A 12156-nucleotide genomic window follows, 5' to 3' on the forward strand; every position below is an offset into this window, starting at 1 on the left:
TCCAGGCTCCACCCTCTATGCCGTTTCCATGTCCACTGTCTTTGGGTTTTACCTCCAACCCTGGGGCCAGGCAGCATGGGGCCCCACACACTCTTCCTCAGCTGTGCAGGAACTGGGGGAAGCTCAACTTGGCACCTGCTTGCAGGTGGGACAACTGTGAGAGGTGCTGCCTGTGGCCGGAGATGGACCCTGTGTACCTGTGGGTGTGTTTAAAGAGGGGGAGGAGGATGACTTTAGTTTCAGGTAGTCTGTTGGTCTGGAGCTCAAGTGAGCACTCAGTGTGGAGAGAGGGGTTCAGGGTCCCACAGTTAGGAGGTGACCGAGTTCAGCGTGTGGTAAGATAGTCTAGTGGTTGCTTAGGAGTGGGGGTGTGGCGGCAGACTCATAGTCCTCTAAAATGTCCATACGTTCTACTTTGTTAATTTAGGAGAGGGTCTCACCCTGTCACCCAGGCTGGAATGCAGTGGCCCAACCACAGCTCAAGAGATTCTCCCATCTCAGCCTCCCGGGACTACAGGTGCATTCCACGATGCCCGGCTAATTTTTGTATCTTTTGTAGAGATGGGTTTTCTCCTTCGCTGTGTTGCCCAGGCTGGTCTCAAACTCCTGAGCTCAAGTGATCCTCCTGCCTCAGCCTCTCAAAGAGCTGGGATTTTAAGTGAAAGCCACTGCGCCCAGCCAAATGTTCACACATTCTAATCCCGAGAGTATGGATCTTGAGATAGGAAGATTATCCTGGATTATCAGGGTGGGCCCAATCTAATCACATGAGTCCTTAAAAGCAGATAACCCTTCCTGGCTGTGTTAGAGAAAGATGATGGAGGCAAAGAGAGAAATGTGATGTGAGAAGGACTCAGCTCACTATTACTGGTTTTGCAGATGGAGTAAGGAGGCCATGAGCCAAAGGATGCCACAGTCCCTAGAAGCAGGGAACAGCCCTTAGTTGGCTGTCAGAAAAGAAACAAGACCTCAGTCCTACAACCACAAGGAACTGAATTCTGCCAACAACCTTAGTGAGCAAGGAAACCAACAGTCCCTTAGAGCTTCCGGTAGGGACACAGCACATGACCTGGATGGGGGTGATCAGAGAGGGCTTCCCAGAGGAAGTGGCACTCATGAGTGAGGTCCCAAGGATGAATGGGGGTACGCTGGATTTAGGGACTGGTGCAGGCAGAGGAACAGCATGCACAGGCTGCCGCAGGGAGTGGGGTGCCCGTGGGGTGCCAGTGGCAAAAAGAGGCTGGTAGGAGAGAGTACCAGGGACTTCACAGGCAGGCAAGGAGGGCAGGGCCTCTTGGGCCACTGTTAAGACTTTGGTTTTTGTTCTTTTTTTTTTTTATATGAACTGTTTCATGAATTTCCGTATCATCCTTATGCAGGGGCCATGCTAATTTCTGTATTGCTCCAATTTTAGTATATGAGCTATAGACGCAAACACAGGACTTTGGGCTTTATTCTTAGCTGGGTTGGAAGCCATCTGAGGGTCTTCGATAGGATGGAGGGGAAGACAGTAGATCGTGTTTTCAAAAGATCAGTCTGGTGTCTGCACTGGGAGCTGGGTGCGGTGGATGGGGTAGACGAGAGGAGACCCTCAGGTGGCCACTGTCAAGTCCAGACAGCGGGAAGGTGAGGAAGAGCTGGTAGATGTGGGGGTAAAACTGCAGGTTAAACAGAACTAGTGATAGGTTGGGGGCCAGGGAGAAGCAAGCATTTCAAAAAGCAGTCAGTCTCGGCCAGGCATGGTGACTCACTCCCGTAATCCCAGCACTTTGGGAGGCTGAGGTGGGTGGCTCAGTTGAGGTCAGGAGTTCGAGACCAGCCTGGCCAACATGGTGAAACCCCCCCCTCTACTAAAAATACAAAAATTAGCCAGGTGTGATGCCAAGCACCTGTAGTCCCAGCTACTTGGGAGGCTGAGGCAGGAGAATTGCTTGAACGCAGGAGGTGGAGGTTGCAGTGAGCCAAGATCACGCCACTGCAGTCCAGCCTGGGCAACAGAGACAGCGAGTACTCTGTCTTAAAACAAACAAACAAACAAACAAACAAACCACCTCAGTCTCATGGGGAGTGGGGAGCAGGGATCTCAGAGCCTCTGTGCCGGGCCTAGTTTCTCGGCCTTTGGACATGCCTGTCCCCATCTGGGATGCCCTCCCCACAGTCCCTACCTGCTGTAATTCTGGACTACAGCACACCCCCCACCCCAGGCAGCAGAAGCTGGCGGATCAGAGCACGTGCCAAATACTGGCTCTAACACTGACCAGCTGTGTGACTTTGGGCAGATTTCTCATCCTTATGTCTCAGTCTCCCCATCTGTAAAATGGGTTGGCAGTGATTGGCTATTAGAATTACGTTTGCTATGGAAAGCAAACCGTCCAGCATTTGCACTTCTTTCTGCTCAGCTTCTGCTAGGCCAGCGCATCTCAGACTCCCTGGGGCTCTTGTTAAAATGCAGATTCCAATTAGGGAGGTCTGGGGTTCTGCATTTTGACAAAGTTCCCAGGTGGTGCCCCCCGCTGCTGGCCAGGGGCCTCACCTTGAATAATGGAGCACACAGCGGTGGAGATCCCCGGGAGACAGGGAGGGGAGGGGTACTTACCTCACTGGCCCTGCTCAGCTCTGGCCCCTTGGGGATTTTGCATTTGATCTGACTCCCCGCCCACCCCACAACTCGTAGACTTGTCTCCCACAGGTATGGTCCGGCTGAGACCAGGCGGGGCTTTTGGAAAGTGAACTGTAACTGGTCTTGTAGGGAAAACCAAACCAACCTGAAAATAGACCGGCCTAGAAATGGTAAGGTTTTAGGCCACCCTCTCTTTATCTTGTTGCCACTAAGGTGGGGCCGAGGGCCTCCGGCTGCACAGCTCATTACCTTGTGGACACCTCACTTTGCCTTGAACCTGCGGGGAACTCCACCCAAAAGCCCCCCCTCCAGTCCTTGGGCTTCCCCCTCCCACTCTTCGCTTTCTGATCCCTCCTTCCCTCGCAGGCAGGGGCACATCCTAGCTCCCCTCTCCCTCTTCCCTCCCTCTTCCTCACGGCAGCTGAAGCTGATGAGCCAGGCAGGGTGGGCCTGGAAATTCACAGGGCCAGACTTCTCTGGGCAGCGGCAGACGCCCAGGCCCTTGCCTCCTTCTCCACCAGGAGCTGGGACAGGTGAAGGGCCTGTGTGAGGGGAAGGGGGTGCCCCTTCCTCGCTCAGCCCCACATGGAAAATGGGGCCCCAAGTCCTCTGCTCCTCCTTTCAAGGGGTTTTGAGAGGCACAGGCTGGACATCCCAGCTGAGATCCCATGACCCCTCCGCACAGCAAGAAGACTGCCCTCCGGTGGCAAACTATGGATTTACTGAGAATTATTGTTGAAAATAAGCCGCCACCTTCCAGTGTCCTTGAGACGCTATTTACATATATGTGTCCTTGAGACGCTATTTACATATATGGCTTTGTACATCTGTGTTCTCACTCTCTTTATGTATACACATATTATTATCACTTCTTAATTTTTTAATTTTCTTTTTTTTTTGAGGCAGGGTCTCACTCTGTTGCTTTTGCTGGAGTGCAATGGCACAATCTCGGCTCACTGCAACCTCCGCCTCCTGGGTTCAAGGGATTCTCCCACCTCAGCCTCCTGAGTAGTTGGGATTATAGGCGTGCACCACCATTCCTGGCTAATTTTTGTATTTTTAGTAGAGATAGGGTTTCGCTACATTGGCCAGGCTGGTCTCAAACTCCTGACTTCAGGTGATCCGCTGGCTTCAGCCTCCCAAAGTGCTGGGATTACAGGCATGAGCCACTGCACCCAGCCAAGATGATCCCACTTTTGTTGGCAACATCCAAAGCACTGTAATCAGGAGCCAGTGGAACATATGCCTTCTTCTCTCCATCCGGCCGAATCAGGGTGCTGACCTTGGCCACATCCACGTCACAGAGCTTCCTCACAGCCTATTTGATCTGGTACTTGTCGGCTTTAACATCCACAGTGTATACAAGTGTGTCGTTGTCTTCTGTCTTCTTCACGGCAGACTTGGTGGTTAGCGGGAACCTGATAGCAGGGTGGTCAAGCTTGTTTCTCCTCCTGGGAGCGCTCTTTCGAGGATATTTGGGCTTTTAATACCTATTTTTATTTATTTTTTTGAGACGGAGTTTCACCCTTGTTGCCCAGGCTGGAGTGCAATGGTGCGATCTCGGCTCACTGCAGCCTCCGCCTCCCAGATTCAAGCAATTCTCATGCCTCAACCTCCTGAGTAGCTGGGATTACAGGCACCCACCACCACCACGCCGGGCTAATTTTTTTTGTATTTTCAGTAGAGACGGGGTTTCGCCATGTTGGCCAGCCTGGTCTCGAACTCCTGGCCTCAGGTGACTCTCCCGTCTCATCTTTCTAAAGTGCTGGGATTACAGGCATGAGCCACAGCGCCCAGCCCTGGGATTTTTTTCATTTTAAAGATGGGTAGCCTGTGGCCTAGAGATGGGAGAGAATTGGGTACACAGTGAAGCTCAAACCTTTCTGCACTTAGTTGCTGTGTGACCTTGGGCAGGTGGCTACACCTCTCTGGGCTGCAGCTTCCTGATCTGTAACATGGGATAGTGATCTGGCCCCAAAGAGCTAGGGGTGTGAAAAGGAGGAGTTGTGTGAAAGCAGGCACCCAAGGCCAGACTCGGGGGGGTAATGTGCAATACCATGGGCTCCCCATTCTCTGCACCCCCTACCCCTCCATGGACCCAGGTGTGATGGCAGGAGGGAGACATAAGCGGCCAGAGCCCCCCGGGTGTGTTCTAGGCCCCAGCAGAGTGAGCAGGGCCCGGGGCCATGGTCCCTGTAGACTCCGTAGCTGTCAGTGAGACAGGCCGGGAGGGGAGACCCAGGACAAGGACCCAGAATGTTCCCACGCTCAGCAGGCCTTGCAGGTGAGCCCTCACACCTCCAGCCAGCCCCAGGCACAGGCTACTGAACTCACTCAGTGAGATGCTGTGGGTTAGGAGCACTTCGGGTGTCCTGGCAGTTTCCTGCCCCCGAGCCCTCGGGGTGACTTAAGAGTGGACAGTCTCCTCTAATGCTGGAGGGAGAAGGGTGTCCTCAAGGCCCCGGGCTCTGGATTAAATGAGAAGGGAGACCACCCAAGCGCCACGTGACTATTGGGCAAATATCAGGTTCATGTATTATTTCAAATTAATATGGCGACATGTTTCAGACATGCCAAAAAAAAAAAAAAAAAAAAAGAATGATGTAACCAGCACCCCATTTATCCACGTTCCAGCCATGCTGCTGCTCTCTGCTGCTTCCTGAACATGCCGGAAGCTTCACTGTTCCCTTGAGTGGAGAGAAGGGTCAGGCAGCCCCTTAGGCCAGCCAGGCCTCTCTCCTGGGGGAAAGTGGCTTCTGCTTCCCTTCCCCAAACCAAGAAAGCCCCACATGGCACCAGGGGCCACCTCCTTTCTGCCAGGCACCATCTTGGATGCTGAAGACGTGGAAATGCGACGAGGCTCCCTCCCTGCCTCCTGCCTCATTTCCTGCTTCCCTTCTTCTCCCTTTCTTTCCACCCCAGAAGTTTCACATCCTGGATTACCTGTCATTCCATCTGGAAAGACGAAACTCCTTCCCTGGGATCTCAACAGAGAATTTCCTCTCTTGAACCCTTTCTTATGATGGGGTTTCACTTTCAAAGAACCCTTGAAACACATGGGGGGCTTGTGAAAAACACATCTTCTTGAGGCTGGGCGAGGTGGCTCACGCCTGTAATCCCAGCACTGTGGGAGGCTGAGGCAGGAGCATTACTTGAGCTCAGGAGTTTGAGACCAACTTCGGCAACATTGCAAGACCTAGTCTCTACAAAAAAATAAAACATTAGTTGGGTGTGGGGGGTGCATGCCTGTGGCCCCAGGTACTCGGACGGCTGAGGCAAAAGAGAAGACTACTTCAGCCTGGGAGGCTGAGGCTGCAGTGAGCCATGATTGCACCATTGCACTCTAGCCTGGGCACCAGAGTAAGACCCTGTCTCAAAAAAAAAAAAAAAAAACCCCACAAAAACCCACAAAACAAAAACCACACCTTCCTGAAAAGAGTGAGCCTCTCTGACCCCTACTTCACACCATGCACAAGAATGAAACTTGAATATGAACGATTAAACAATCTCATCTAGAAGTTAATGTAGGAGAATATCTAAGTGACACTGAGTGGGCAAATATTTCTTAAACAGGACAAAAAAAAAAAGGCATTAACCATAAAAGAAAAGATTAGTGTATGTTATGTATTAAAGCTAAGAATGTCTGTTCATCAAAAGCCTCCATAAAGAAAGTGAAAAGGCAAGCCAGAGGATGCAATAAAATACTTGCAGTACATATAATCAACAAAAGCCATGTATCTAGAATATGTAAAGAACTCTCACACATCAATAAGAAACGCCAGACAACCGGATTAAAAAAAATGGCCACAAGACCTGAATAGGCATCTTACAAAAAAGAATGCCTAAATGGTTAATAAACATGGGAAAAGGTGCCCAACAACATTACTTGTCAGAGAAATGCAAATAAAAACCACAATGAGGTATCGCTACAGATCCAACAAGATGGCTAAAGTTTTAAAAACTGACACCACCACGTGCTGACAAGGAAGTGGAACAATTGGAATCCTCAGACACTGCAGGGAAGTACCTGCTAGTACGACTGCTTTAGAAGCCTGGGTGGAGAATCTATCAGAACTGAGCATGCCTTATGCTCCAGGAATTCCAGTCCTAGGTATATAGCCAACAGAAGCATGTACATTTGGTCACTAAAACATGTGTACAGGAATGTTCCCAGCAGCACTATCATAACAACCAAAAAATGGAATATCTATTGAGAGCAGGCCCAGAGTGGTGGCTCATACCCTGTAATCCCAGCACTTTGGGAGGCCAAGGCAGGTGGATCATTTGAGGTCAGGAGTTCAAGACCAGCCTGATCAACATGGTGAAACTCTTTCTCTGCTAAAAATACAAAAACTAATTGGGCGTGGTGGTACACACCTGTAGTCTCAGTTACTTGGGAGGCTGAGGCACAAGAATCACTTTAGCCCAGGAGGTGGAGGTTGCAGTGAGTTGAGATCATGCCACTGCACTCCAACCTGGGCAACAGGGCAAGACTCTGTCTCAACAAAGTAAAAAAAAAAAAAAAAAGACAGTAGACTAGACAAATAAATTGTGCATATTTGTGCAATGCTATACTGCAAAGCAATGGACAGAAATGAGCAACTGTTATTTGCAACAATGCGAATGATTCTCACAATATAATGCTGAATGAAAGAGGCTGGTTGCAGGGGAATGGACTGTGTAATTCTACTTTATGTAAAATCCAAAAGCAGTCAACACTAATAGAGGGATAGAAATCAGCCTTTTGGGAGAAGTGTGTGGGAGGGGGGATGAGGGAGGAGCTGGGGCTGGCAAGATCCTGTTTGATGAGTTGGGTGCTGATTGCCCGGTGCATTCATCTTGTAAAAATGCAGTTGGCTGTAACTTGAGATCTGTGCACTTTTTTTTTTTTTTTTTTTTTTTTTTTGGAGACGGAGTCTCGCTCTGTCACCCAGGCTGGAGTGCAGTGGCCGGATCTCTGCTCACTGCAAGCTCCGCCTCCCGGGTTTACGCCATTCTCCTGGCTCAGCCTCCCGAGTAGCTGGGACTACAGGCGCTCGCCACCTCACCCGGCTAGTTTTTTGTACTTTTTAGTAGAGACGGGGTTTCACCGTGTTAGCCAGGATGGTCTCGATCTCCTGACCTTGTGATCCGCCCGTCTCGGCCTCCCAAAGTGCTAGGATTACAGGCTTGAGCCACCGCGCCCGGCCCTGTGCACTTTTTTGTACGGGTGTGTTAGACTTCAACGAATAAGTTTACCAGAAATGTGTATTGTTGGGTCCATCCCAGAGACAAGGTAGGAAGCAACTATGTTAATCCCAGGGCGAGGGGATGGTGACTGGCCCCAGGTGAAGGTGGTGATGATGGTGGTATGAAAAAGGGCCAGGAGAATTTGTTGATGGGTTGTTTGAGAGGAGAGAGTCAAGGGAGATGCTAAAGTTTCTGGCCTGAGCTGGAGTAGCCCAAGAGCGGTGTGGGTTTGTGGAATCAGGAGTTCTTGTCCTGATTTCTCTCCGATAATACAAAACCCCGTCTCAGGCCTCCTGGGACTGGTGGGGACAGAGGGAGTATGGATATCTGGGATCCACCTGGCCTCACCAGCTTTTCTGACCTGCTAGGATCGACCCTTCGAGGACACCTGTCGTGGAAACCCCGGCCACTACTATGACAAGGCTGTCAGGAGGTGCTGTTACCGCTGCCCCACGGGTGAGTGGGGGCGCTGGGGGTGGGGAAAAGGGGGGAAATTTGTCCTCAATTGATGACCCTCTTGGGGGATTGATGAGTGGGGAAATTGGAGCCAACCATCATTGTCATAATTGGCTACAGTTTTCTGCAGGTCATTCCTGGCATTGCAGAGTCCAGAGACTCTATCAGAGGTTAGGGCTGTAGAATTGAGACTGTGTTTGTTGCTGCCACAAGAAAGTCCATCTCCGTGAGTTTTTATTTTTAACTTAGAGCTGCCCTTTATTGGACACTTACTATCCATGAGTCCAAGACCTTTATATGAACTGCATCATCTCATTAAGTGCTTGCAATGATCCTTTATTACACTCATTTTGCAAATGAGGCTACTGGGGCTTGGCAAGGTTAAGTTCCAGCCACTTTCCTTGATGACCAGGGTAACACAGTTGGGAAATGGTGGAATGATCAGGGCTGGGGCCCAGAGCTCAGAGACCTCAAAGCTTGGGCTGTCGACATCCTCTGACCACCCTTCATTTCTGGGGCCTGGAAGCCCTTTGCAGTTCTTTCTTTCCTTTTCCTTCTTCTCTCTCTCCTTCCTTCCTTCCTTCCTTCTTTCCTTCCTTCCTTCCTTCTTTTCTTACTTTTGCCTTTCTTTCCTTTCTTTCTTTCGGAGTTTTGCTTTTGTTGCTCAGGCTGGAGTGCAACGGCGCAATCTCGGTTCACTGCAACCTCCGCCTCCCAGGTTCAAGCGATTCTCCTGACTCAGGCTCCCAAGTAGCTGGGATTACAGGCATGCACCACCACACCTGGCTAATTTTGTATTTTTAACAGAGACAGGGTTTCACCATATTGGCCAGGCTGGTCTCAAACTCCTGACCTCAGGTGATCCACCCGCCTCAGCCTCCCAAAGTGTTGGGATTACAGGCATAAGCCACTGTGCCTGGCCTGATTTTTTTTTATATTAATTTAAAATAAAGACAAGGTCTCGCTAATTGCATAGGCTGTTCTTGAACTCCGGGGCTCAATCAGTCCTCATGCCTCAGCCCCCCAAAGCGTTGGGATTACAGGCGTGAGCCACCATGCCTGGCCTCTTTGCAGTTCTTGTCTGCTCCAGCTCAGAACACTCATTTATCCCGGGACAACCTGGACAGTAGATTTCTCTGAGACCAGGCTCCCGGACTAGAGCTCCCTTTCTGGATTGCTTGCCCACCCCCAGCACCGTGATTGACTTCTAGTCCATTACCAGGAAATCCTTCTGGAGCTGGGCGAGTGTTGTTCTTTCCATTTGGCAGCTAATGCTTAGGCCCGAGGAGATAAGCGGCTGGAATAGGGTTGTGAGGCATTTCTGCCCCTGTGGTTATGATCAAAAGCTCCGAGGCACAACCAGTGGTCTTAGATGGGCGGGGCAGGACATAACGATGCCCTCGTGGTCTCTGACCTCCAGGAACGGAGATTGTCACGAGGACATCAGCCTTTAGCTGTGCCAGCAAGGGTGGGAGGGAGTCTGTGTGTGTCTGGTTCATTGTCTTGCTTTGAGGACAACAGGCCATTGCAAGTGGGCGGGCATCGTCTGGAGGGCTTCCGACAGTGGGGGCGGAGGGGCCCATCCACCCATCACCTGATCCTCCCAGCTGTGCTGTCTACGGCCATCAGGGGTATTCCACTGGAGCTGTGCGGGAACCTGGGTCAGTCAGTTCCCAGACTTGTGGCCTCTTAACTCCCCCACGAGATTCAGATCAGCCTCATGCTCAGGCCACCAAAGGACAGAGGGAAACATTCTTAGAAAGAATTTGATGTTTTTGTATTTGATTTTGATTTGTATTTTCAACAGTGATTCAAAGTAGTCATTGTACGGGCGAGAGCAGTGGGTTGGATGCTATTGGACTTTCTTGCTTTTATTTTTGGTTTAGTGTTGATTTTGAATGATCTATGAGGTGGATCCCCTGGTTTCTTCAGTGCTTCACTGGTCGGCCATCCACCCACCAATCCAAGTACCTGTCCCCCTCACCTGCCCATCCATCCATGTACCTACCCACCCACCCATCTTTTTAACCACTCACTAACCCACCGCCTTCCATCCCCTTTCCATTTTTCTTCCCATCCAGCCCCTATCCATCCACCCATCTGTATTAGTTTGCTGGGGCTGCCATAACAAAATACTGTAGCCTGGGTGACCTAAAGAATAGACATTTATTTCTTACAGTTCTGGAGGCTTGAAGGTCCAAGATCAAGGTTTTTGCAGGGTTTGGTTTCTGGTGAGGGCTGTCTTCTTGGCTTGCAGATGACAGTCTTCTCATGGTGGGAAGATCTCTCTCTCCCTCTCTCTTTCTCCCCCTCTTCATATAAGGCCACCAATCCCATTGGATTAGGGCCCCATCCTTATGACCTCATTTAGCATTAATTGTCTCCTAAAAGTCCTATCTCCAAATACAGTCACACTGGGAGTTAGGGTTTCAACACATTTAACATATGAACTTTGTAGGGGACACAATTCAGTCCATAGCACCATCCCCTTCCCATATCCCTCCAATTATCTTCCCATTCACCCCCTCATCCATACACCCACCCCTCTCCTGGCCATTTTCTCATCTACTTTTCCATCCATCCATCCATCCATCCATCCATGCATGCATCATCCATCCAACAAACGTTTATTTGTCTCTCTCTCTCTCTTTTGAGAGAGAGTTTCTCTCTGTAGTCCAGGCTGGAGTGCAGTGGTGCAGTCTTGGCTCACTGCAACCTCTGCCTCAAGTGATTCTCCTGCCTCAGCCTCTTGAGAAGCTGGAATTACAGACATGTGCCACCAAGACTGACTAATTTTATATTTTTAGAAGAGACAAGGTTTCTCTATGTTGTCAGGCTGGTCTCAAACTCCTGACCTCAGGTGATCCGCCAGCCTTGGCCTCCCAAAGTGCTGGGATTACAGACTTGAGCCACCGCGCCTGGCTTCTCATTCTTATAATGGGGTCAGCTTTCACCTTTCCAGCTTCTTCTCCCTTGGCCATTCTATAGGAACTGCTGCATGCTTTCAAGTCTCTGGGCCTTTTTACTTATTTACGTATTTATTTGAGATAGAATCTCACTCTGTTGCCCAGGCTGGAGTGCAGTGGTGTGATCTCGGCTCACTGGAACCTCTGCCTCCTAGGTTCAAGCAATTCTCTTGCCTCAACCTCCCAAGTAGCTGGGATTACAGGCATGTGCCACCACACCCAGCTAGTTTTTTGTATTTTAAGTAGAGATGGGGTTTCACCGTGTTGGCCACGCTGGTCTCCAACTCTTGACCTCCAGTGGTCTGCCCATCTCGGCCTCACAAATTACTGGGATTACAGGTGTGAGCCACTGTGCCAGGCCTAGTTTCTGGGCCTTTGGACATGCCTGTCCCCATCTGGGATGCCGTCCCCACAGTCCCTACCTGCTGTAATTCTGGAACCCCTTCCTCCATGAGGCCTTCCCTTGCTAGCCTGATGCTTGGTGGTGGTTCCCACTCAGTTCTCCCAGGGCCCGCTTGCTGTGGTTTTTATCCTCTGGAATGGAGTGGCCCACAGTGCTCTATGACTTTTCATGGGACCTACAGTCCCAACCACAAGGAGAAAGACACTTCCTTCTCATCCTCTTCTGGCTGCTTTGACCCCAGCCTGACACGGCCTTGATGGGGAGTGGGTGCAGAGAAAAATGACATCTCAGGTCCCAGGCTCCCTCCACTTAAAAGCTGTGACTCAGGGAGAGGGGGCTCCCTTCTCCCCATTTCCCCTCTCCAAGGCCCAGTGCTGGTTGGGGCTGAGTACTCCATATTGGTGTGGTGGGTGGGGCATTTTACTGGAGTTTTATTGACCTTGTGCTTCCGGGTAGCCAGAGAGGAAAAATGAAAAACCCAC

At 50.5% G+C, this 12156-nt stretch overlaps 1 protein-coding gene and 1 non-coding gene across 2 annotated transcripts in view; one reads left to right on the plus strand and one right to left on the minus strand.

Moving 5' to 3' along the window:
* Positions 1-12156, plus strand: part of TNFRSF8 (TNF receptor superfamily member 8) — a 79706-nt gene that overhangs the window by 12892 nt on the left and 54658 nt on the right. The window contains exon 2 of the mRNA XM_025403602.1: positions 8218-8305. Coding sequence (XP_025259387.1) covers positions 8218-8305 — 88 coding nt within the window. The remainder of the gene's footprint in view (positions 1-8217; positions 8306-12156) is intronic.
* LOC112615573 lies at positions 1335-1438 on the minus strand. The gene has a single exon (XR_003117409.1). It is a non-coding gene; the product is annotated as a U6 spliceosomal RNA (small nuclear RNA).

Source organism: Theropithecus gelada, chromosome 1 (assembly GCF_003255815.1).
Source record: "Theropithecus gelada isolate Dixy chromosome 1, Tgel_1.0, whole genome shotgun sequence".
NCBI classification, from domain to species: Eukaryota; Metazoa; Chordata; class Mammalia; order Primates; family Cercopithecidae; genus Theropithecus; species Theropithecus gelada.